The sequence below is a fragment of the Salmo salar genome, chromosome 06 (assembly GCF_965601325.2).
Source record: "Salmo salar chromosome 06, fSalSal1, whole genome shotgun sequence".
Lineage (NCBI taxonomy): Eukaryota > Metazoa > Chordata > Actinopteri > Salmoniformes > Salmonidae > Salmo > Salmo salar.
The window spans coordinates 86,670,001-86,696,600 of record NC_138296.1 but is presented as its reverse complement, the minus strand read 5'-3'; the positions used below and the strand labels follow the sequence as shown (position 1 = coordinate 86,696,600).

Below are 26,600 nucleotides of genomic sequence, written 5' to 3'. Positions count from 1 at the left end.
AGCACATGTGACAGACGTGACAGTCTGGAGACGCCGTGGAGAACGTTCTGCTGCCTGCAACATCCTCCAGCATGACCGGTTTGGCGGTGGGTCAGTCATGGTATGGGGTGGCATTTCTTTGGGGGGCCACACAGCCCTCCATGTGCTCGCCAGAGGTAGCCTGACTGCCATTAGGTACCGAGTTGAGATCCTCAGACCCCTTGTGAGACCATATGCTGGTGCGGTTGGCCCTGGGTTCCTCCTAATGCAAGACAATGCTAGACCTCATGTGGCTGGAGTGTGTCAGCAGTTCCTGCAAGAAGGCATTGATGCTATGGACTGGCCCGCCCTTTCCCCAGACCTGAATCCAATTGAGCACATCTGGGACATCATGTCTCGCTCCATCCACCAACGTCACGTTGCACCACAGACTGTCCAGGAGTTGGCGGATGCTTTAGTCCAGGTCTGGGAGGAGATCCCTCAGGAGACCATCCGCCACCTCATCAGGAGCATGCCCAGGCGTTGTAGGGAGGTCATACAGGCACGTGGAGGCCACACACACTACTGAGCCTCATTTTGACTTTTTTTAAGGACATTACATCAAAGTTGGATCAGCCTGTAGTGTGGTTTTCCACTTTAATTTTGAGTGTGACTCCAAATCCAGACCTCCATGGGTTGATAAATTGGATTTCCATTGATTATTTTTGTGTGATTTTGTTGTCAGCACATTCAACTATGTAAAGAAAAAAGTATTTAATAAGATTATTTCTTTCATAAAGATCTAGGATGTGTTGTTTAAGTGTTCCCTTTATTTTTTTGAGCAGTATACATAATTTGTATGATTATTTAATTGAATTGCGTGCCCTCCAGTTTCACCGGAAGTTGCCCCGCCAGCAGGACGCCAAGGCAATGCCATAAAAGTCTGATTACATCGGTGACCATATTGTTGGCAAATTAGATTGTACCGGTATCAAAATATCTGTTCAACATCAAATTTGACTATACATGTGTGAAAATTCAACAAAAAAATGCTTCTTTTGGGGAATTCAAACCATTTGCTTGTGTTACAAAAGGTTAACGAAAATAAAAAAGTATTCTTGACAGTGTCTCTTTGCAATCATTACCATTTGGAGTAAAAAGAACGACCCTAGTTGGCGCTTCTAAGCTAAAAAATATGTTACTTTAGGTTTAATGATTCTAGGGACAGTCAGACAGCGGCACCTGCACAGTATCTGTTTGCTTATACACAGCTTCAGTATTTTCAACTCTATTTTCTATGAGGGTAATCCACTCTCATCTCTCCGTGACATTTATACATACATATGTATACATAACCTCTTTGTGTACACATAACCTCTTTGTGTACACATACCCTCTGTGTGTACACATAACCTCTTTGTGTATACATAACCTCTTTCTGTATGCATAACCTCTTTCTGTATACATAACCTCTTTCTGTATACATAACCTCTTTATGTATACATAACCTCTGTGTATACATAACCTCTTTGTGTATACATAACCTCTTTATATATACATAACATATTTGTGTATACATAACCTCTTTGTGTATACATAACCTCTTTCTGTACACATAACCTCTTTCTGTACACATAACCTCTTTCTGTATACATTACCTCTTTCTCTCTTCAGGGTTTGATCTTTCAATGGCCTATTGGCTTCTTCACGTAGGCTACGTCAAGATGCAGGAAGTTAAGGGTTAAAGGCCCATGTTCATAACGTGTCTCAGCGTAGCAGTGCTGATCTAGGATTTCATTTCTTATTTTATTTAACCTCTATTTAACTAGGCAAGTCAGTTAAGAACAAATTCTTATTTACAATGACGGCCTACCCTGTCTTTTCAATATAATCTAAAAAGGCAGCACTCTTACTCTGAGCCACTTTATGAAAACAGGCTCAGGAACTGGTCATAAACTTGATCATGTTATTGGACCACCCTCAAACAAGGTGCATCAAAGAACAAAAATCACTTTTTTTTCTTTAAATAGATTTTATAAAAAAAAGGAAACCCAACAATAACTTTTTTTTACATAATGATCAAGGATTTTTATTATCGTAGTCTCTTTCATCAGTTTCATGTCATTACAGAAAATGTATTATAGTACAGCGTTGTTCAATGTCTCCTCATTGCTTCAATATAGGTAATTTCCTTCGGAGTGCTGGTCACATATCTGTACAATATGGTTAATCTTCGTCATATTTTTTTCTGTACATTTTTTTGAAGTCAGTTAAAAAGGCTGTCAGCACTTAAAGAAGCTGTTTCTTTTATTCTGTGTGTTTTCCCTCTTTCTCTTAGGCAATCAAATAAAATACTGTTTTTGTTTTTCCCAGTTAACCACGCTCCCCGGGGGCAGAGTTGCACCTGGTCAGGTGATAAATAAGGAAGCTTCAGGGTCTGGGCAGGTTGGTGGATGACTGCCTGCCCCCCCCCCCCCCCCCCCCCCCCTTTCCAGCACCACCCTCATCCCTGCCCAGGCATTTGGCACTGCGCACATAAACAAGACTCACACGATAAACAACAAGCAAAGCTCTTTGTCAAGCCATTGTGATGCATCCTAATGAGAGAAAAATAGAAGTGTGTGGTGTCACCGTTAAAGCGACACACCACAGAGGAAATAGACCTAGATTATACCCTCCCCTCCTTCCTCTTACACGAGCACCGTGGGAAATCTGGAGTCTTCCTCAGGGTTTTTCTTGATATAAAAAAAAAAGTATAATTTTTTTCCACTAAAATGAGAAAATAATATTTCTTATTTTTTTGTCCTGGCAGGCACCTACAGATCTATTAAAATGCTACTGCTATTGATAAGGTCTAGCATTGAACACACAAAGCAATTGCAATGAAAGGAACAAAGTTGCCTTACAATCTAACAATGATAGTAAGAAGAAGAATCATAAGAATAATCATAAGAATATATTACAGAATAAATCTCTTTTTATAATTAGATTTTTTTTCTTTAAAAGTTATATTTTCTTTGCTTGAAATACTATTATAATCTTTTAAATTAATCATATTTTTTTGTATCATATGTACCTAGGTTTGTGATGGAGATGTTGACTATACCTCAACGTTATCCAAATCAAGAAAAACTAGCTGTGCCGTTGCATATTACAGAATAGTCAATGATATGTGGACATGCACCATGAACCACCCATTCGAACCCCCTCTCTCTCTATGAAGCCATCTCAACGTCCCCCTTTGATGACATCATAGCCGGCCGATAACCATGACGTCGACCACCTCTCCCTTGTGCAGCTCCACGTATTGCTCTGTTTTTGGAGGTAGCATCAGGAGACCGTTGGCGCTGCGCATGCTCATCAGCCTGCTGCTCACCTGGTTTCCTACGTGATGGAGAGAGGAAGAGAGAGAGAGAGAGAGAGAGAGAGAGAGAGAGGGAAAGAGAGAGAGAGAGAGAGAGAGAGAGAGAGAGAGAGAGAGAGAGGGGGGGAAAGAGAGATTGAGAGAGGGAAAGAGAGAGAGAGAGAGAGAGAGCGAGAGAATAAATGCACTCTAGGCCCTCTGTCAGTGCCCAGTACCACACATGTCCAGGAGGATTACACCCATGACAGTCAGGATGATCTCACTACCACAGCATGCAAGGGAGTGAGAGCCTACTAATACTACACTGTCTGATACTACACTGTCTAATTGTAGTTCTTTAAGCAATACAATACTACACGTAATAGAAAACAGTGAAAATAGTCACAGCCAGAGGGTCTGTTAGATGAGAGGACTATAGCTTACCCCTCTTCAATTGCCCATGAACAAAGCCAGAGACATTTAGTGTAGTCGTTTAGTATAGAAGTGTATCGCTCCTTATAGCAATGCACAATAGAACAGAATAGAAAATAATACAATACAATACAATACAATAGAATAGAATGGTATGATTCCATCAGTACCTGTGCTCTGGGCCCATGGCAGAGGCTCCTGGTGGTGCCATGTCAGAATGCAGCGGTGGTACTCAGGGCGAGGGTCCAGCTTCACGTCACATGACAACTACAGGAGACAACCACACAATCAACAGGGCTCATCATGACATGATGACCTCATCATGACATCACATCAGGGTGTGTGTCCCAATTATCTCTCCTCCCTCCTGTCATGACGTTGTCCTCTTTGGACACTGCGAGCACCATCCCCCGACCTCTATACTTCTGACACCAGGCTCTGTAAGAGCGGTCGTAAATTCCTACGAGGAGACCCTCTCCTCATGGCCCCAGTATAGAGAGAACAAAGGAGTTCTTACACCTCATAGAACTGGAGAACCGAATGACATTTATGTTCTGGAGAAGGTATAAAAGATCGGTGAAGAATCCAGCTACGAACTCATGAGAGATAATACCGCCACATTACCATAATCATGTTTATACAATAGCCTCAGCTATGAGACTTACATCTAAATGGTTGTATAAAATTAATGAATAAGGATGGAACAGTTTGTGAAATTGTGTAATGTGATTTTGGACTGTTTAATGAAGGAAACTCCAACTCCAAGTCTTAACTAAATCAGAGGACCGCCCATGAGCACAGTTATGGTCTGGCGTCATGGGACAGGCCCTTTTCTGCTCTTCCGAATAAAACCCCCACCTAGGTTTTCTATCACCAGACCGAGCTTACCTTAATTACGAGATGGCTAAAGGATGGAGACCAGCTTACCTCAATAACGAGAGGGCCAAGGTTTGAGAGAAGACCATGCATTTCTCTTGATGAACTTTTAACCATACCACGTGGTTAAACTCTTACACTATCGATACCGACAGAATAAGAACAAGTCTTTGATATTAATTACTAGTCTGTAGCTAGGAATTCGGTATCATTGAACGCGAAGACCGACAACCGCCGAAACAGCTATCCTATAACGACATTAATGAATGTCACTCTGAACTACTCATTCTAACCACGACAGAGAGCGAGAGAGGGCGGACAAACTCTCCAACAGAAACAAACTTTTCAACAGAGATCCCGACGACACACTGAGCGTAAAAATATATATTGATTGCAATTATTCCCGAATGAGTGAGCGTTCATGTGCAAAGGATTAGTATTTCAATTGTTATAATTATCAACTCTGTAGTGCCTTCTCAGCTGACCCCCACTCCCCTTTTGTCTAACAAGCTGCCATGCCGGTTTAGCCCACTAGGGCACATTTCTCTATCATTTCATTTAAATTTTTTACATTTAGCAGACGCTCTTATCCAGAGCGACTTACAATTTCTTTGTAACGATATCTACTGTTTGTTATGCATTTCTGTGAATTACTTAGTTAGTAAATAAATTATTTTAAGACAATTGATGTATGGATGACTCATAGTGAAGACTGGGTTCGTGCAGATAACCAACAATTTACGACGTTTGGAATGAGACTGACGAGGTAAATAATAATTTATTAATTCGAAGACTAATTGATCAGATATTAAAATATCTGAAAGTTATATTGGGAAAATTATAACTTTGTAATCTGAATATTTTCCTTGGTGCCCTGACTTCCTAGTTAATTACAGTTACATGATTAATCAGGTTAATCGCGTAATAATAATTACAGAGAGTTATTTGATAAATATGTCTTCAGTTTTAATGATGCCAAAGACATGACACTCCTGAAGTGTCCACTCGTTCAACTACAATTCATACGCATGCATATTTTTTGCATATCCCAACTCCCCCTGAGCCACCCTCGGAGAGTGGGGTCACGGCCAGGGTCAGCCATTATCAACGGTGACCCTAGAGCAATTAGGGTAAAGTGTCTTGCATAAGGGGACATCGACAGATTTTTCACCTTGTCAGCTCAGGGATTGGAACTAGAGAACTGTCCCAACGCTCTGACTGCTAGACTACCTGCCACCCTAAATGACCATCTGGTCTGGACAGTAAACATTCTGAAAGGATATACAGTAACTGGTCTATGGCCCACATGGTCAAGTCATGTGGTCAGACAAAACACCTATTCCAATTCATTTTGAGAGGAAAGCGAGGATAGAGAAAGCAAGCAATCGAGGAAAGACAAATTAAGAAAGATTCATGGTCGTGACTTCATTCTTACCCTGGCTTTGATGATGGTGGGCCGTGGGTCCAGGATCCCCTGCATCTTCCTCAAGGCGGGAATGACGAAGAGGTTACATGTCACCACAGCAGACACGGGGTTACCTGGGCCGGGGGGGGCAGGGGGGGAGAAAGAAAACAAGAGTGTGTTAGAAACCAGTCTGGAAACGACTGTCTGATTTCCTCTTTCTCTTTACTTTACACACTACCTGGGAGGGCAAAGATGAGTTTACGAACACCGTCCATGTCCAACGTGGCGAACGTTGTCGGGAGACTGATATGATGGGAGAAGAGAAGAACAACATGGTCATCAATGAACAATCCATCCACCGGTCCACCTGTCCAGCCATCCCTCCCTTCCTCCCTCCATCTCACCCTGGTTTCATGAAGACTCGTCCAAAGTGGATCTGGGCATGCAGATCAATATCCAGCACCTGCTTCAGATAGTCCTGAAAAAGAGTATCACACAGTTTGGAGTCTTCTAAGGTACATATAAACAGATAAACAGTTCTAGTGTAGGTGTACCTAAAACCCACATAAGATGTGTGCACCACTGGGGTGTATTCATCAGGCACCAAGGCAACAAAAAAAACTGAATGAAACAGGAAGAAAGTATCTGGATCAGTCCAATAAGAAACTGAAACTCTCATTTACATTTTTTTGCTGCAAAATGTTTTCAGTTTTGGGACCTTATAAATACAACCCTGTGCAGTGTGAGTCCACATAGTATGAACTCTGCAATGTCATGTATTTACAGTACCAGTCAAAAGTTTGGACACACCAACTCATTCAAGGGTTTTTATTTTTACTATTTTCTACATTGAATACATCAAAACTGTGAAATAACACACATGGAATCATGTAGTAACAAAAAAGTGTTAAACAAATCAAAATATATTTTAGATTCTTCAAAGTATCCACCCTTTGCCTTGATGACAGCTTTGCACACTCTTGGCATTCTCTCAACCAGCTTCATGAGGAATGCTTTTCCAAGAGTCTTGAAGGAGTTCCCCACATATGCTGAGTACTTGTTGGCTGCTTTTCCTTCACTCTGCGGTCCAACTCATCCCAAACCATCTCAATTGGGTTGAGGTCAGGTGATTGTGGAGGTCAGGTCATCTGATGCAGCATTCCATCACTCTCCTCTCTCCTTCTTGATCAAATAGCCCTTACACAGCCTAGAGGTGTGTTTTGGGTAATTTTCCTGTTGAAAAAAAAATGATAATCCCACTAAGCGCAAACCAGATGGGATGGTGTATCGCTGCAGAATGCTGTGGTAGCCATGCTGGTTAAGTGTGCCTTGAATTGTAAATAAATCACAGACAGTGTCACCAGCAAAGCACCCCCACACCTCCTCCATGCTTCACGGTGGGAACCCCACATGCGGAGATCATCCGTTCACCTACTCTGCGTCTCACAAAGACACCGCTGTTGGAACCAAAAATCGTAAATTTGGACTCATCAGACCAAAGGACAGATTTCCACCGTTATAACTGATTGGCTGAAATGCATTAAGAAGGAAAGAAATTCCACAAATAAACTTTTAACAAGGCACAGATGTTAATTGAAATGCATTCCAGGTGACTACCTCATGTAGCTGGTTGAGAGAATACCAAGAGTGTGCAAAGCTGTCATCAAGGGTGGCTACTTAGAAGAATCTCAAATAGGATTCTTCTAAGTACATGATTCCATATGTGTTATTTCATAGTTTTGATGTCTTCACTATTATTCTACAATGTAGAAAATAGTAAAAATAAAGAAAAACCCTTGAATGAGTATGTGTGTCCAAACTTTTGACTGGTACTGTATGTAAAAATGTTAAATGTACTGTATATGTAACAAAATATCAAACACCACAATTCCCAATCCAAATAAATAAATATGATCCTGTTCTGTGTGTGATTGTAATTAATCCCACATTTCCCCCACATAGTATTAACACCACAATTCCCCACCCCGACCACAAGGTGTCAGAATAGTGCAATGTCATAACCAATGACCATTCATACTCACTATTTGCTCACATACCTTCTCTCCCATAGACACCCCTCCAGAGGTGATGATGACGTCAGCGCGGCTGATGCCCTCGTTTAGGGCATTCAGCAGGTCATCTGGGCTATGGGGCCAATAGACAGAGAACAGTTACCATCACACACCATATATAGGGATACAGAGGGATGGATGAAAGAAGGAGATGGAGGAAGAGGAGAAGTAGGAAGAAGAGGAGGGTGAGGAAGATCAGGAGGAAGATGAGGAGGAGGTCGTCTGGGCTGTAGGGCCAATAGACAGTGAACAGTTACTAGTTACCATCACACACCATAGAGGAGGCGAGAGGAGGAGAGAGGAGGAGGCAAAGTAGGAGCAGGAAGAGGAATATAAAACAAAAGGAGAGTAGAAAGAGAGGAATAGTAGGAGTACTAGGAATAGGAAAAGGAAGAAGGTAGAGACAAGGAGAAAGATAATGAGAGGATGAAGAGATAAAGGGAGGAGGAAGAGGAAGATGGTAGAGACAAGGAGAAAGATAATGAGAGGATGAAGAGATAAAGAGAGGAGGAAGAGGAAGATAGTAGAGACAAGGAGAAAGATAATGAGAGGATGAAGAGATAAAGGGAGGAGGAAGAGGAAGATGGTAGAGACAAGGAGAAAGATAATGAGAGGATGAAGAGATAAAGGGAGGAGGAAGAGGAAGATGGTAGAGACAAGGAGAAAGATAATGAGAGGATGAAGAGATAAAGGGAGGAGGAAGAGGAAGATGGTAGAGACAAGGAGAAAGATAATGAGAGGATGAAGAGATAAAGGGAGGAGGAAGAGGAAGATGGTAGAGACAAGGAGAAAGATAATGAGAGGATGAAGAGATAAAGGGAGGAGGAAGAGGAAGATGGTAGAGACAAGGAGAAAGATAATGAGAGGATGAAGAGATAAAGGGAGGAGGAAGAGGAAGATGGTAGAGACAAGGAGAAAGATAATGAGAGGATGAAGAGATAAAGGGAGGAGGAAGAGGAAGATGGTAGAGACAAGGAGAAAGATAATGAGAGGATGAAGAGATAAAGGGAGGAGGAAGAGGAAGATGGTAGAGACAAGGAGAAAGATAATGAGAGGATGAAGAGATAAAGGGAGGAGGAAGAGGAAGATGGTAGAGACAAGGAGAAAGATAATGAGAGGATGAAGAGATAAAGGGAGGAGGAAGAGGAAGATGGTAGAGACAAGGAGAAAGATAATGAGAGGATGAAGAGATAAAGGGAGGAGGAAGAGGAAGATGGTAGAGACAAGGAGAAAGATAATGAGAGGATGAAGAGATAAAGGGAGGAGGAAGAGGAAGATGGTAGAGACAAGGAGAAAGATAATGAGAGGATGAAGAGATAAAGGGAGGAGGAAGAGGAAGATGGTAGAGACAAGGAGAAAGATAATGAGAGGATGAAGAGATAAAGGGAGGAGGAAGAGGAAGATGGTAGAGACAAGGAGAAAGATAATGAGAGGATGAAGAGATAAAGAGAGGAGGAAGAGGAAGATAGTAGAGACAAGGAGAAAGATAATGAGAGGATGAAGAGATAAAGGGAGGAGGAAGAGGAAGATGGTAGAGACAAGGAGAAAGATAATGAGAGGATGAAGAGATAAAGGGAGGAGGAAGAGGAAGATGGTAGAGACAAGGAGAAAGATAATGAGAGGATGAAGAGATAAAGGGAGGAGGAAGAGGAAGATGGTAGAGACAAGGAGAAAGATAATGAGAGGATGAAGAGATAAAGGGAGGAGGAAGAGGAAGATGGTAGAGACAAGGAGAAAGATAATGAGAGGATGAAGAGATAAAGGGAGGAGGAAGAGGAAGATGGTAGAGACAAGGAGAAAGATAATGAGAGGATGAAGAGATAAAGGGAGGAGGAAGAGGAAGATGGTAGAGACAAGGAGAAAGATAATGAGAGGATGAAGAGATAAAGGGAGGAGGAAGAGGAAGATGGTAGAGACAAGGAGAAAGATAATGAGAGGATGAAGAGATAAAGGGAGGAGGAAGAGGAAGATGGTAGAGACAAGGAGAAAGATAATGAGAGGATGAAGAGATAAAGGGAGGAGGAAGAGGAAGATGGTAGAGACAAGGAGAAAGATAATGAGAGGATGAAGAGATAAAGGGAGGAGGAAGAGGAAGATGGTAGAGACAAGGAGAAAGATAATGAGAGGATGAAGAGATAAAGGGAGGAGGAAGAGGAAGATGGTAGAGACAAGGAGAAAGATAATGAGAGGATGAAGAGATAAAGGGAGGAGGAAGAGGAAGATGGTAGAGACAAGGAGAAAGATAATGAGAGGATGAAGAGATAAAGGGAGGAGGAAGAGGAAGATGGTAGAGACAAGGAGAAAGATAATGAGAGGATGAAGAGATAAAGGGAGGAGGAAAAGGAAGATGGTAGAGACAAGGAGAAAGATAATGAGAGGATGAAGAGATAAAGGGAGGAGGAAGAGGAAGATGGTAGAGACAAGGAGAAAGATAATGAGAGGATGAAGAGATAAAGGGAGGAGGAAGAGGAAGATGGTAGAGACAAGGAGAAAGATAATGAGAGGATGAAGAGATAAAGAGAGGAGGAAGAGGAAGATAGTAGAGACAAGGAGAAAGATAATGAGAGGATGAAGAGATAAAGGGAGGAGGAAAAGAAGATGGTAGAGACAAGGAGAAAGATAATGAGAGGATGACGAGATAAAGGGAGGAGGAAGAGGAAGACGAACAGAAAGAGGAGGAGCAGGAAGAAGACTGTGAAGTCCTACTTGTCTCCCACGATGCCCAGGTTGATGGTGGGATATCCGTGCTCCTGGATGGTGGCGAGCAGCGTGGAACGGTTACTGTCCCTGATCTTTCCTGGGTGGAGGTCGTCCTCAGGGTTTAACAGCTAGAGACAGCAGGGGATGTGTTCATTAGGTACCAAACGGAAGAAAACAGCCTGAAAACAGGGAGAGACTACCAGGATTTGTCCAATAAGAAAAGCAAATTTTCGTTTTCTGTTGCTAAATGTTTTAAAGGCCCAGTGTTTTTTCAATTTAATTTATGGATAACAATTAAGTCACTTACTGTAATAGCTGTAATAGTTTGCTAGAATTTTTTCTCAAGCAAGAACTTTCTCAAGCAAGAATTTAGATTATCTGGGAGTGGTCTGAGTGGAGCGGGGAAGTGCACCAGAGCGGTGGATTATCCACAGTTAGGATTGTGGCGCCAGGATCAATCCACCAGAGTGGAGGGGCTTAATGGGATATGAAACTTAAAAACTAGTTGTTATTAGCTGAGACGTTTGGAACTCTCTGTCTCACCTCGTTGCCTGTGGACATGACGGCCACCACGGGGAACTTCTGCACCTCCACCTCGGTGACCCCTACGGTGGCCAGCAGGCCAATCTCAGAGGGGCCCATGTGGGTTCCCTTAGACAGTACACATTCCCCACGCTTGATGTCATGACCTATGGGCCTGGAGGGAGGGGAGACAAGGACGTTTAATAGGAAGGTTAAAGAGGGACATCAAAACACACTTTTACACAATTTTACACAATTTTACACACACACACACACACACACACACACACACACACACACACACACACACACACACACACACACACCGGATGTCTTGTCCGGGACGGGCCTGAACGAGGATCCGCACCTCCAGCTCCTCTGTGCCCTGAGAAGGAGAAACCAACAAACCGGTAAGGAGCCATTACAAAAAACACCTTCCCTACTGTCGTCACCATCCCTACTGTCCTCCCTTCCCTACTGTCAGCACCTTCCCTACTGTCGCACCTTCCCTACTGTCCTCCCTTCCCTACTGTCGCACCTTCCCTACTGTCAGCACCTTCCCTACTGTCATCACCATCCCTACTGTCATCAACTTCCCTACTGTCAGCACCTTCCCTACTGTCATCCCCTTCCCTACTGTCAGCACCTTCCCTACTGTCAGCACCTTCCCTACTGTCATCCCTTCCCTACTGTCATCACCTTCCCTACTGTCAGCACCTTCCCTACTGTCAGCACCTTCCCTACTGTCATCACCTTCCCTACTGTCAATACCTTCCCTACTGTCATCCCTTCCCTACGGTCATCACCTTCCCTACGGTCATCACCTTCACTACTGTCATCCCTTCACTACTGTCAGCACCTTCCCTACTGTCAGCACCTTCCCTACTGTCATCACCTTCCCTACTGTCATCCCTTCCCTACTGTCGCACCTTCCCTACTGTCAGCACCTTCCCTACTGTCATCACCATCCCTACTGTCATCACCTTCCCTACTGTCATCACCTTCCCTACTGTCAGCACCTTCCCTACTGTCAGCACCTTCCCTACTGTCAGCACCTTCCCTACTGTCATCCCCTTCCCTACTGTCATCCCTTCCCTACTGTCATCCCTTCCCTACTTTCATCACCTTCCCTACTGTCATCCCTTCCCTACTGTCGCACCTTCCCTACTGTCAGCACCTTCCCTACTGTCATCACCATCCCTACTGTCATCAACTTCCCTACTGTCAGCACCTTCCCTACTGTCATCCCCTTCCCTACTGTCAGCACCTTCCCTACTGTCAGCACCTTCCGTACTGTCATCCCTTCCCTACTGTCATCACCTTCCCTACTGTCAGCACCTTCCCTACTGTCATCACCTTCCCTACTGTCATTCCCTTCACTACTGTCTCACCTTCCCTACTGTCATCCCCTTCACTACTATCATCCCTTCACTACTGTCATCCCTTCACTACTGTCAGCACCTTCCCTAATGTCAGCACCTTCCCTACTGTCAGCACCTTCCCTACTGTCAGCACCGTCCCTACTGTCAGCACCGTCCCTACTGTCAGCACCGTCCCTACTGTCAGAACCATCCCTACTGTCAACACCTTCCCTACTGTCAGCACCTTCCCTACTGTCAGCACCGTCCCTACTGTCAGCACCTTCCCTACTGTCAGCACCGTCCCTACTGTCAGCACCATCCCTACTGTCAGCACCGTCCCTACTGTCAGCACCTTCCCTACTGTCAGCACCTTCCCTACTGTCAGCACCTTCACTACTGTCAGCACCTTCACTACTGTCAGCACCTTCCCTACTGTCAGCACCGTCCCTACTGTCAGCACCTTCGCTACTGTCAGCACCGTCACTACTTTCTTTACTTTCCCTTCTGTCATCACCTTCCCTACTGTCATCACTGTCATCACCTTCACTACTGTCATCACCTTCCCTACTGTCAGCAACTCCCCTACTGTCATAACCGTCCCTACTGTCAGCACCGTCCCTACTGTCAGCACCGTCCCTACTGTCAGCACCGTCCCTACTGTCAGCACTGGCCCTACTGTCAGCACCGTCCCTACTGTCAACACCGTCCCTACTGTCAGCACCGTCCCTAATGTCAGCACCTTCCCTACTCGTCAGCACCTTCCCTACTGTCATCCCTTCCCTACTGTCGCACCTTCCCTACTGTCAGCACCTTCCCAACTGTCATCACCATCCCAACTGTCATCACCTTCCCTACTGTCAGCACCTTCCCTACTGTCAGCACCTTCCCTACTGTCATCCCCTTCCCTACAGTCATCCCTTCCCTACTGTCAGCACCTTCCCTACTGTCAGCACCTTCCCTAATGTCATCCCTTCCCTACTGTCATCACCTTCCCTACTGTCATTCCCTTCACTACTGTCTCACCTTCCCTACTGTCATCCCTTCACTACTGTCATCCCTTCACTACTGTCATCCCTTCACTACTGTCAGCACCTTCCCTAATGTCAGCACCTTCCCTACTGTCAGCACCTTCCCTACTGTCAGCACCTTCCCTACTGTCAGAACCATCCCTACTGTCAACACCTTCCCTACTGTCAGCACCGTCCCTACTGTCAGCACCGTCCCTACTGTCAGCACCGTCCCTACTGTCAGCACCTTCCCTACTGTCAGCACCGTCCCTACTGTCAGCACCGTCCCAACAGTCAGCACCGTCCCTACTGTCAGCACCTTCCCTACTGTCAGCACCTTCCCTACTGTCATCACCTTCACTACTGTCAGCACCGTCCCTACTGTCAGCACCGTCCCTACTGTCAGCACCTTCCCTACTGTCAGCACCTTTCCTACTGTCAGCACCGTCCCTACTGTCATAACCGTCCCTACTGTCAGCACCGTCCCTACTGTCAGCACTGGCCCTACTGTCATCACCGTCCCTACTTTCATGACCTTCCCTACTGTCAACACCGTCCCTAATGTCAGCACCTTCCCTACTGTCAGCACCTTCCCTACTGTCAGCACCTTCCCTACTGTCAGCACCTTCCCTACTGTCATCCCTTCCCTACTGTCATCACCTTCCCTACTGTCATCCCTTCCCTACTGTCATCACCTTCCCTACTGTCAGCAACTTCCCTACTGTCAGCACCTTCCCTACTGTCAGCACCTTCCCTACTGTCAATACCTTCCCTACTGTCATCCCTTCCCTACTGTCAGCACCTTCCCTACTGTCATCCCTTCCCTACTGTCAGCACCTTCCCTACTGTCATCCCCTTCCCTACTGTCAGCACCTTCCCTACTGTCATCCCTTCCCTACTGTCATCACCTTCCCTACTGTCATCCCTTCCCTACTGTCATCACCTTCCCTACTGTCAGCACCTTCCCTACTGTCAGCACCTTCCCTACTGTCAGCACCTTCCCTACTGTCAATACCTTCCCTACTGTCATCCCTTCCCTACTGTCAGCACCTTCCCTACTGTCATCCCTTCCCTACTGTCATCCTCTTCCCTACTGTCATCACCTTCCCTACTGTCATCCCTTCACTACTTTCATCCCTTCCCCACTGTCAGCACCTTCACTACTGTCAGCACCTTCCCTACTGTCAGCACCGTCCCTACTGTCAGCACCGTCCCTACTGTCAGCACCTTCCCTACTGTCAGCACCTTCCCTACTGTCAGCACCTTCCCTACTGTCATCACCTTCCCTACTGTCATCCCTTCCCTACTGTCATCACCTTCCCTACTGTCAGCACCTTCCCTACTGTCAGCACCTTCCCTACTGTCAGCATCTTCCCTACTGTCAGCACCGTCCCTACTGTCAGCACCGTCCCTACTGTCAGCACCGTCCCTACTGCCAGCACCGTCCCTACTGTCAGCACCGTCCCTACTGTCAGCACCTTCCCTACTGTCAGAACCTTCCCTACTGTCAACACCTTCCCTACTGTCAGCACCGTCCCTACTGTCATCACCATCACTACTTTCATTACTTTCCCTTCTGTCATCACCTTCCCTACTGTCATCACTGTCATCACCTTCACTACTGTCATCACCTTCCCTACTGTCAGCACCTTCCCTACTGTCAGCACCTTCCCTACTGTCATCCCTTCACTACTGTCAGCACCTTCCCTACTGTCAGCACCGTCCCTACTGTCAGCACTTTCCCTACTGTCAGCACCTTCCCTACTGTCATCACCTTCCCTACTGTCAGCACCGTCCCTACTGTCAGCACCGTCCCAACTGTCAGCACCGTCCCTACTGTCAGCACCTTCCCTACTGTCAGCACCTTCCCTACTGTCATCACCTTCACTACTGTCAGCACCGTCCCTACTGTCAGCACCGTCCCTACTGTCAGCACCTTCCCTACTGTCAGCACCTTTCCTACTGTCAGCACCTTCCCTAATGTCAGCACCCTCATTACTTTCATTACTTTCTCTACTGTCATCACCTTCCTTACTGTCATCACCGCCACTACTGTCATCACCTTCACTACTGTCATCACCTTCCCTAATGTCATCACCTTCCCTAATGTCATCACCATCACTACTTTCATCACCTTCCCTACAGTCATCACCTTCCCTACTGTCAGCACCTTCCCTACTGTCAGCACCATCACTACTGTCATCACCTTCCCTTCTGTCAGCACCTTCCCTACTGTCAGCACTGTCAATACCTTCACTACTGTCATCACCTTCCCTACTGTCAGCACCTTCCCTACTGTCAGCACCTTCCCTACTGTCAGCACCTTCCCTACTGTCAGCACCTTCCCTACTGTCAGCACCGTCCCTACTGTCAGCACCTTCCCTACTGTCAGCACCTTCCCTACTGTCATCACCTTCACTACTGTCAGCACCTTCACCTACTGTCAGCTCCTTCCCTACTGTCAATCACCTTCACTACTGTCAGCACCGTCACTACTGTCAGCACCTTCCCTAATGTCAGCACCATCACTACTTTCATCACCTTCCCTACTGTCACCACCTTCCCTACTGTCATCACCTTCACTACTGTCATCACCTTCCGTACTGTCATCACCTTCATTGCTTTCACTACTTTCCACTACTGTCTCACCTTCCCTACTGTCATCACTGTCACTACTGTCATCACCTTCCCTACTGTCATCACCGTCACTACTTTCACCACCTTCCCTACATGTCATCACCGTCCCTACTGTCATCACCTTCCCTAATGTCATCACCATCACTACTTTCATTACTTTCCCTTCTGTCATCACCTTCCCTACTGTCATCACTGTCATCACCTTCACTACTGTCATCACCTTCCCTACTGTCAGCACCTTCCCTACTGTCAGCACCTTCCCTACTGTCATCCCTTCACTACTGTCAGCACCTTCCCTACTGTCAGCACCGTCACTACTTTCATTACTTTCTCTACTGTCATCACCTTCCTTACTGTCATCACCTTCACTACTGTCATCACCTTCACCACTGTCATCTTCTTCACTACTGTCAATCACCTTCACTACTGTCATCACCGTCACTACTTTCATCACCTTCCCTAATGTCATCACCATCACTACTTTCATCACCTTCCCTACAGTCACCACCTTCCCTACTGTCATCCCTTCACTACTGTCATCACCTTCCCTAATGTCATCACCTTCATTGCTTTCACTACTTTCCCTACTGTCACCACCTTCCCTACTGTCATCACTGTCACTACTGTCATCACCTTCACTACTGTCATCACCGTCACTACTTTCACCACCTTCCCTAATGTCATCACCGTCACTACTTTCATCACCTTCCCTAATGTCATCACCATCACTACTTTCATTACTTTCCCTTCTGTCATCACCTTCCCTACTGTCATCACTGTCATCACCTTCACTACTGTCATCACCTTCCCTACTGTCAGCACCTTCCCTACTGTCAGCACCTTCCCTACTGTCAGCACCTTCCCTACTGTCAGCACCGTCCCTACTCTCAGCACCGTCCCTACTCTCAGCACCGTCCCTAATCTCAGCACCGTCCCTGCTGTCAGCACCTTCACTACTGTCAGCACCTTCCCTACTGTCAGCACCTTCCCTACTGTCATCCCTTCCCTACTGTCAGCACCTTCCCTAATGTCATCACCGTCCCTACTGTCAGCACCGTCCCTACTGTCAGCACTGTCCCTACTGTCAGCACTGGCCCTACTGTCAGCACCGTCCCTACTTTCATCACCTTCCCTACTGTCAACACCGTCCCTAATGTCAGCACCTTCCCTACTGTCAGCACCTTCCCTACTGTCAGCACCGTCCCTAATGTCAGCACCATCCCTACTGTCATCCCTTCACTACTGTCAGCACCTTCCCTACTGTCAGCACCGTCACTACTTTCATTACTTTCTCTACTGTCATCACCTTCCTTACTGTCACCACCTTCACTACTGTCATCACCTTCACCACTGTCATCTTCTTCACTACTGTCAATCACCTTCACTACTGTCATCACCGTCACTACTGTCATCACCTTCCCTACTGTCATCACCGTCACTACTGTCATCACCTTCACTACTGTCATATCCTTCCCTAATGTCATCACCGTCACTAGTGTCATCACCATCCCTACTGTCATCCCTTCACTACTGTCATCACCTTCCCAACTGTCATCACCTTCCCTAATGTCATCACAGTCACTACTTTCATTACTTTCCCTACTGTCATTACCTTCCCTACTGTCATCACCTTCCCTACTGTCATCACCTTCCCTACTGTCATCACCATCACTACTGTCATCACCTTCCCTACTGTCATCACCTTCACTACTGTCATATCCTTCCCTAATGTCATCACCGTCACTACTGTCATCACCATCCCTACTGTCATCACCATCCCTACTGTCATCCCTTCACTACTGTCATTACCTTCCCAACTGTCATCACCTTCCCTAATGTCATCACAGTCACTAATTTCATTACTTTCCCTACTGTCATCACTTTCCCTACTGTCATCACCTTCCCTACTGTCATCACCTTCCCTACTGTCATCACCGTCACTACTTTCATCACCGTCACTACTTTCATTACCTTCCCTATTGTCATCACCGTCACTACTTTCATCACCTTCCCTATTGTCATCACTGTCACTACTTTCATCACCTTCCCTACTGTCATCCCTTCACTACTGTCATCACCGTCACTACTGTCATCACCGTCACTACTGTCATCACCGTCACTACTGTCATCACCTTCCCTACTGTCATCACTTTCCCTACTGTCATCACCTTCCCTACTGTCATCACCTTCCCTACTGTTCCATTCAAACACCTTCCCACCAGCCCTGCCTAGCCACACTGCAAAGTCCCACAGCCCCATGAACTTGACCCTATACCCTGGAACTAGGCCATATCTCCCTTGTTAGAATCAGTAGTAGTAAGGTCCTGTGGGCCATTCTGGCTCAGACAAAGCTTGCTTCCTTACTTGATTTACTTATCCCTCCTGAATATTTCCATTATTATTATTACACCATCCTTCTATAGACCCTCTTTTGTCCCTCTCCATAGGGCTATGGGTCAGGGGTCAAAGGTGAGACTTACGTCCTCAGACTCACGGAGCAGCTCTGTATCCTCCACCTGCACCACAGCGTCTGCCCCACAGGGGATAGGAGCCCCTGTCGTCACCCTCATCACCTGGCCCGGCATCACTGTGTGGGTGGGCTGCAGGGACAGAGAGAGAAAGAGAGAGACTGGTGTCAAATATGCACACATGCGCACACACATGCAAATTTACAGACAGAAACCCACATGCACACACACACTGCAAACATATCGGTGGAATATTCCCGTAGGCCAGGGGTTCCCAAACCCATTTTAATATCAAAAAGCTGTTTGATTACATCAAAAAAGTAATGTAATCAAAGGCTAATGTTTCCTGTTTTTATTGGGGCTTTGACAGTCTACTACAAATCAGTGTGACAGTACTTTTGGCAGTATTTCAATCTGAAGGAAGTATGGATTGAAATGACTGAAATGCATCAGAAATGTATTGGGAAGTTCAGAAGACCATCAAGCAATCATTTCGTTACTTCACTACATTCTTAAAGAAAATGATGTACTTTTTTACTCCATACATTTTCCCTGACACCCAAAAGTACTCGTTACATTTTAATGCTCTGCAGAACAGGAAAATGGTCCAATGGCACAACACCACATCTCACCATACATACAGTAAGTAGGTGTATTAATGTGTCAGTGTGTATGTGATACTGTGTCATGTGTCAGTGTGTATGTGATACTGTGTCAGTGTGTCAGTGTGTATGTGATACTGTGTCAGTGTGTCAGTGTGTATGTGATACTGTGTCATGTGTCAGTGTGTATGTGATACTGTGTCTTGTGTCAGTGTGTATGTGATACTGTGTCATGTGTCAGTAATACTGTGTCATGTGTCAGTGTGTATGAGATACTGTGTCATGTGTCAGTGTGTATGTGATACTGTGTCATGTGTCATGTGTCAGTGTGTATGTGATACTGTGTCATGTGTCAGTGTGTATGTGATACTGTGTCATGTGTCAGTGTGTATGTGATACTGTGTCATGTGTCAGTGTGTATGTGATACTGTGTCATGTGTCAGTGTGTATGTGATACTGTGTCAGTGTGTCAGTGTGTATGTGATACTGTGTCATGTGTCAGTGTGTATGTGATACTGTGTCTTGTGTCAGTGTGTATGTGATACTGTGTCATGTGTCAGTGTGTATGTGATACTGTGTCATGTGTCAGTGTGTATGTGATACTGTGTCATGTGTCAGTGTGTATGTGATACTGTGTCATGTGTCAGTGATACTGTGTCATGTGTCAGTGTGTATGTGATACTGTGTCTTGTGTCAGTGTGTATGTGATACTGTGTCATGTGTCAGTGTGTATGTGATACTGTGTCAGTGTGTCAGTGTGTATGTGATACTGTGTCATGTGTCAGTGTGTATGTGATACTGTGTCATGTGTCAGTGTGTATGTGATACTGTGTCAGTGTGTCAGTGTGTATGTGATACTGTGTCAGTGTGTCAGTGTGTATGTGATACTGTGTCATGTGTCAGTGTGTATGTGATACTGTGTCTTGTGTCAGTGTATATGTGATACTGTATCATGTGTCCGTGTGTATGTGATACTGTGTCAGTGTGTATGTGATACTGTGTCATGTGTCAGTGTGTATGTGATACTGTGTCAGTGTGTCAGCTTGGGCCAGCGGGCCACCTGTGGTGGAGTAGGCTGCTGAGTAATTCAGTATGCTGACTCAGTTTGGGAGCGCTACACACACACACACACACACACACACACACACACACACACACACACACACACACACACACACACACACACACACACTCCTCACAGTCTGACACAGTCTCACTTAAATATACAATGTTGGTCCAGGGGGGAATAAACGTTGAGTGTGTGTTTTGATATATCTCTCTTCATGAAGGAGGGTACCAGCCAAGTGCTTCACCCTGAGTATACACAGGGTGAAGTAAGTGTGTGTGTGTGCGTGTGTGTGTGGACCTGTTCTCCAGCCTGGGACTCTCCGATGATGAAGCGGTCGCCTGGGCCGTCAGCCGCTAAAAAGAAAATACATATTTTAATGTAATGACATAAGTTTGTGTTTGTATGATTGTGTGTATATGCTGCTGTGTGTATATGCTGCTGTGTGTATATACTGCTATGTGTATATGCTGTTGTGTGTATATGCTGCTATGTGTATATACTGCTATGTGTATATGCTGTTGTGTGTATATGCTGCTGTGTGTATATGCTGCTGTGTGTATATGCTGCTGTGTGTATATGCTGTTGTGTGTGTATATGCTGCTGTGTGTGTATATACTGATTGTGTGTATATACTGATTGTGTGTATATGCTGCTGTGTGTATATACTGATTGTGTGTATATGCTGATTGTGTGTATATGCTGCTGTGTGTATATGCTGCTGTGTGTATATGCTGTTGTGTGTATATACTGATTGTGTGTATATACTGATTGTGTGTATATGCTGCTGTGTGTGCATATCGATGTGTGTATATACTGATTGTGTGTATATGCTGCTGTGTGTGCATATCGATGTGTGTATATACTGATTGTGTGTATATGCTGCTGTGTGTATATACTGATTGTGTGAATATGCTGCTGTGTGTGTATATACTGATTGTGTGTATATACTGATTGTGTGTATATGCTGATTGTGTGTATATACTGATTGTGTGTATATGCTGCTGTGTGTATATACTGATTGTGTGTATATACTGATTGTGTGTATATACTGATTGTGTGTATATGCTGATTGTGTGTATATACTGATTGTGTGTATATACTGATTGTGTGTATATGCTGCTGTGTGTATATGCTGCTGTGTGTATATGCTGCTGTGTGTATATGCTGCTGTGTGTATATACTGCTGTGTGTATATGCTGCTGTGTGTATATGCTGCTGTGTGTATATGCTGCTGTGTGTATATACTGCTGTGTGTATATACTGCTGTGTGTATATACTGATTGTGTGTATATACTGATTGTGTGTATATATTGCTGTGTGTATATACTGATTGTGTGTATATACTGATTGTGTGTATATACTGATTGTGTGTATATGCTGATTGTGTGTATATATTGCTGTGTGTATATACTGATTGTGTGTATATACTGATTGTGTGTATATACTGATTGTGTGTATATACTGCTGTGTGTATATACTGCTGTTTGTATATACTGCTGTGTGTATATACTGATTGTGTGTATATACTGATTGTGTGTATATATTGCTGTGTGTATATCTGGATGGTTGTACAGTCGTCTCAAATAAAACTGTGAAGGACCTCGGCGTTACTCTGGACCCTCAACTCTCTTTTGAAGAACATATCAAGACTGTTTCAAGGACAGCTTTTTTCCATCTATGTAACATTGCAAAAATCAGAAACTTTCTGTCCAAAAATGACGCAGAAAAATTAATCCATGCTTTTGTTACTTCTGGCTGGACTGCTGCAATGCTCTACTTTCCGGCTACCCGGATAAAGCACTAAACAAACTTCAGTTAGTGCTAAATACGGCTGCTAGAATCCTGACTAGAACCAAAAAATTTGATCATATTACTCCAGTGCTAGCCTCCCTACACTGGCTTCCTGTTAAGGCAATGGCTGATTTCAAGGTTTTACTGCTAACCTACAAAGCATTACATGGGCTTGCTCCTACCTATCTTTCCGATTTGGTCCTGCCGTACATACCTACACGTACGCTACGGTCACAAGACGCAGGCCTCCTAATTGTCCCTAGAATTTCTAAGCAAACGGCTGGAGGTAGGGCTTTCTCCTATAGAGCTCCATTTTTATGGAATGGTCTGCCTACCAATGTGAGAGACGCAGACTCAGTCTCAACCTTTAAGTCTTTACTGAAGATTTATCTCTTTAGTAGGTCCTATGATTAAGTATAGTCTGGCCCAGGAGTGTGAAGGTGAACGGAAAGGCTGGAGCAACGAACCGCCCTTGCTGTCTCTGCCTTGCCGGTTCCCCTCTTTCCATTGGGATTCTCTGCCTCTAACCCTATTACAGGGGCTGAGTCACTGGCTTACTGGTGTTCTTCCATGCCGTCCATGGGAGGGGTGCGTCACTTGAGTGGGTTGAGTCACTGACGTGGTCTTCCTGTCTGGGTTGGCGCACCCCCCTTGGGTTGTGCCATGGCGGAGATCGTTGTGGGCTATACTCGGCCTTGTCTTAGGACGGTAAGTTGGTGGTTGGAGACATCCCTCTAGTGGTGTGGGGGCTGTGCTTTGGCAAAGTGGGTGGGGTTATATCCTGCCTGTTTGGCCCTGTCCGGGGGTATCATCGGATGGGGCCACAGTGTCTTCTGATCCCTCCTGTCCCAGCCTCCAGTATTTATGCTGCAGTAGTTTATGTGTCGGGGGGCTAGGGTCAGTCTGTTACATCTGGAGTATTTCTCTTGTCTTATCCGGTGTCCTGTGTGAATTTAAATATGCTCTCTCTAATTCTCCCTTTCTCTCGGAGGACCTGAGCCCTAGGACCATGCCTCAGGACTACCTGGCATGATGACTCCTTGCTGTCCCCAGTCCACCTGGCCGTGCTGCTGCTCCAGTTTCAACTGTTCTGCCTGCGGCTATGGAACCCTGACCTGTTCACCGGACGTGCTTGTTGCACCCTCGACAACTACTATGATTATTATTATTTGACCATGCTGGTCATTTATGAACATTTTAACATCTTGACCATGTTCTGTTATAATATCCACCCTGCACAGCCAGAAGAGGACTGGCCACCCCTCATAGCCTGGTTCCTCTAGGTTTCTTCTTAGGTTTTTGGCCTTTCTAGGGAGTTTTTCCTAGGGAGTTTTTCCTAGCCACCGTGCTTCTTTCACATGCATTGCTTGCTGTTTGGGGTTTTAGGCTGGGTTTCTGTACAGCACTTTGAGATATCAGCTGATGTACGAAGGGCTATATAAATACATTTGATTTGATTTGAAATGATATATGCTGCTGTGTGTATATACTGCTGTGTGTATATACTGCTGTGTGTATATGCTGCTGTGTGTATATACTGCTGTGTGTATATGCTGCTGTGTGTATATATTGCTGTGTGTGCATATCGATGTGTGTGTGTCATTTAGCTGACTGTGTTTCAGTGCCTCCTGGCTCCTAATGTAGAACAGAAAGGACATATCAGCACTACACTATGACCTGAGATTGAAGTACAGTGCGGTACATTGTGTGTGTGTGTACAGTGTGTGTACAGTGTGGTACATTGTGTGTCAGTGTGGTACATTGTGTGCGTAGTGTGTGTACAGTGCGGTACATTGTGTGTGTGTACAGTGTGGTACATTGTGTGTGTGTACAGTGTGGTACATTGCATCACAGTACAGACCTCTTACAGCATAACCATCCTTTACAGAGGCAGGGAATGGGGGCAGGTTGTCTTTGGCATAAACTTCCTGAGCAAGGACTCGACCCATCCCATCTATAGAGAGAAAGAGAGAAAGGAGGGAGAGAGAGAGGAAAAGAGAGAGAGAGTAGAGGTTGAGAGAGAGAGAGAGAGAAAGAGAGAGAGAGTAGAGGTAGAGAGAGAGGAATTGAAAGAGAGAAAAAGGTAGAAGGAGAATGTAGAGAGAGGAAGAGTAGAGGTAGAGAGAGAGGAATTGAAAGAGAGAAAAAGGTAGAAGGAGAACGTAGAGAGAGGAAGAGCAGGGAGAGAGAGCGAGAGAGGAAAAGAGAGGGAGATGTACAAGAGAGGGAGGTGGAGGGAGAGAGATGTACGAGAGAGAGGGAGAAAGAGGGAAAGAGATGTACAAGAGAGAGGGAGAGAGAGAGAGGGGCGGGAGAAAGATGTACGAGAGAGAGGGAGGGAGGGAGGGAGAGAGAGGGAGAGAGAGAGGGGACGGAAGGGAGGGAGGAGTGAGTGAGAGGGAGATGTACGAGAGAGGGAGAGGGAGGGAGAGAGATGTATGAGCGAGAGGGAGAAGGAGGGAGAGAGATGTACAAGAGCGAGGGAGAGAGAGAGAGAGAGAGGGAGAGAGGGAGATGTACGAGAGAGAGGGAGGGAGGGAGAGAGGGAGGGAGGGAGGGAGGGAGAGAGGGAGAGAGAGAGAGGGGAGGAGAAAGAGGGATGGAGAGAGATGTACGATAGAGAGGGAGAAAGAGGGAAAGAGATGTACGAGAGAGAGGGAGAGAGAGAGAGAGAGAGAGAGAGAGAGGGCGGGAGAGAGATGTACGAGAGGGAGGGAGGGAGGGAGATGTACGAGAGAGAGGGAGAGAGAGAGTGAGGGGAGAAGAAAGAGGGAGGGAGGGAGGGAGAGAGGGAGGGGAGGAGAAAGAGGGAGGGAGGGAGAGAGAGGGAGGGGAGGAGAAAGAGGGAGGGAGGGAGAGAGAGGGAGGGGAGGAGAAAGAGGGAGGGAGGGAGAGCATCTGGTTCAGATGTAGATACAGAGAGACATGTGCCGGAGGTGTGTGTGTTAGTGAGAGAGTAACACCTCTCATCAGGATCTCTGTGACTCATCACCTGACCAGAACTGCGCGCGCACACACACACACACACACACACACACACACACACACACACACACACACACACACACACACACACACACACACACACGCACACACGCACCCGCACACACGCACCCGCACTCTCTCTTGTCCCTCTTCCCCACATGTAACAATCTAAAAGTAGAAATGTTGGAAATATCTGTATAAGAATCATAAAAAACTGCCGGTTAGACAGCCGGTTAGACTGCCGGTTAGACAGCCGGTTAGACAGCCGGTTAGACTGCCGGTTAGACTGCCGGTTAGACAGCCGGTTAGACAGCCGGTTAGACAGCCGGTTAGACTGCCGGTTAGACAGCCGGTTAGACAGCCGGTTAGACAGCCGGTTAGACTGCCGGTTAGACAGCCGGTTAGACAGCCGGTTAGACAGCCGGTTAGACTGCCGGTTAGACAGCCGGTTAGACAGCCGGTTAGACTGCCGGTTAGACAGCCGGTTAGACAGCCGGTTAGACAGCCGGTTAGACAGCCGGTTAGACAGCCGGTTAGACAGCCGGTTAGACTGCCGGTTAGACTGCCGGTTAGACAGCCGGTTAGTCTGCAGAGAGAGAGAGAATGATTGACAGAGCGAAAGACAGAAAGAGAGAGTGGGCGGAAGAAGAAAGCGCTGCATTAAAATACCATGAGCTGCTAATAGTCTATAAATAGTGTGTGAGGGTGTGATTTACACACACACACCCTCCCCTACCCCAACACAAACCACTGTCCCCAACAGTAGGGGAGCTGTTCCATCTGTTTCCTGTCTAAATATTTAATCCAACACCTCCACCCCTTCATACTTCCATTCTCACACCCCATCATGAAACAGACTTTCTCAAAACAAAATGAAACATCGCTATACAGGGTAAAAATAGAAGACACAGAGAGAGAGACCACCATGGCTGTTCTATTAGTCATGACTGAGACAGAGCTGAATCAGGAGTGTGTCCAAGCCCCCCCCCTGGCCCTGTCCAAGCCCTCCCCCTGGCCCTGTCCAAGCCCTCCCCCTGGCCCTGTCCAAGCCCTCCCCCTGGCCCTGTCCAAGCCCTCCCCCTGGCCCTGTCCAAGCCCTCCCCCTGGCCCTGTCCAAGCCCCCCCCCTGGCCCTGTCCAAGCCCCCCCCCTGGCCCTGTCCAAGCCCTCCCCCTGGCCCTGTCCAAGCCCTCCCCCTGGCCCTGTCCAAGCCCTCCCCCTGGCCCTGTCCAAGCCCTCCCCCTGGCCCTGTCCAAGCCCTCCCCCTGGCCCTGTCCAAGCCCTCACACTGGCCCTGTCCAAGCCCTCACCCTGGCCCTGTCCAAGCCCTCCCCCTGGCCCTGTCCAAGCCCTCCCCCTGGCCCTGTCCAAGC

General features: G+C 46.2%; 1 protein-coding gene across 7 annotated transcripts in view; it reads right to left on the bottom strand.

The window, feature by feature from the left end:
- Positions 1-2,454: 2,454 nt before the first annotated feature.
- The window catches only part of LOC106608213 (gephyrin), a 187,630-nt gene continuing 163,484 nt past the window's right edge, over positions 2,455-26,600 (bottom strand). For 3 of the 7 annotated variants that reach the window (XM_045721083.2, XM_082977044.1, XM_045721086.2), the window contains 12 exons: positions 24,105-24,197; positions 20,750-20,805; positions 18,794-18,913; positions 11,635-11,693; positions 11,330-11,483; positions 10,793-10,914; positions 8,057-8,159; positions 6,419-6,492; positions 6,250-6,317; positions 6,045-6,148; positions 3,904-4,000; positions 2,455-3,342 (listed from right to left, as the gene is read on the bottom strand). In XM_045721083.2, the coding sequence (XP_045577039.1) occupies positions 3,209-3,342; positions 3,904-4,000; positions 6,045-6,148; positions 6,250-6,317; positions 6,419-6,492; positions 8,057-8,159; positions 10,793-10,914; positions 11,330-11,483; positions 11,635-11,693; positions 18,794-18,913; positions 20,750-20,805; positions 24,105-24,197 (1,184 nt within the window). In that variant the 3' untranslated portion in view covers positions 2,455-3,208. The remainder of the gene's footprint in view (positions 3,343-3,903; positions 4,001-6,044; positions 6,149-6,249; positions 6,318-6,418; positions 6,493-8,056; positions 8,160-10,792; positions 10,915-11,329; positions 11,484-11,634; positions 11,694-18,793; positions 18,914-20,749; positions 20,806-24,104; positions 24,198-26,600) is intronic. The other 4 variants (XM_014206032.3, XM_014206040.3, XM_082977042.1 and 1 more) reach the window with 3 other exon arrangements.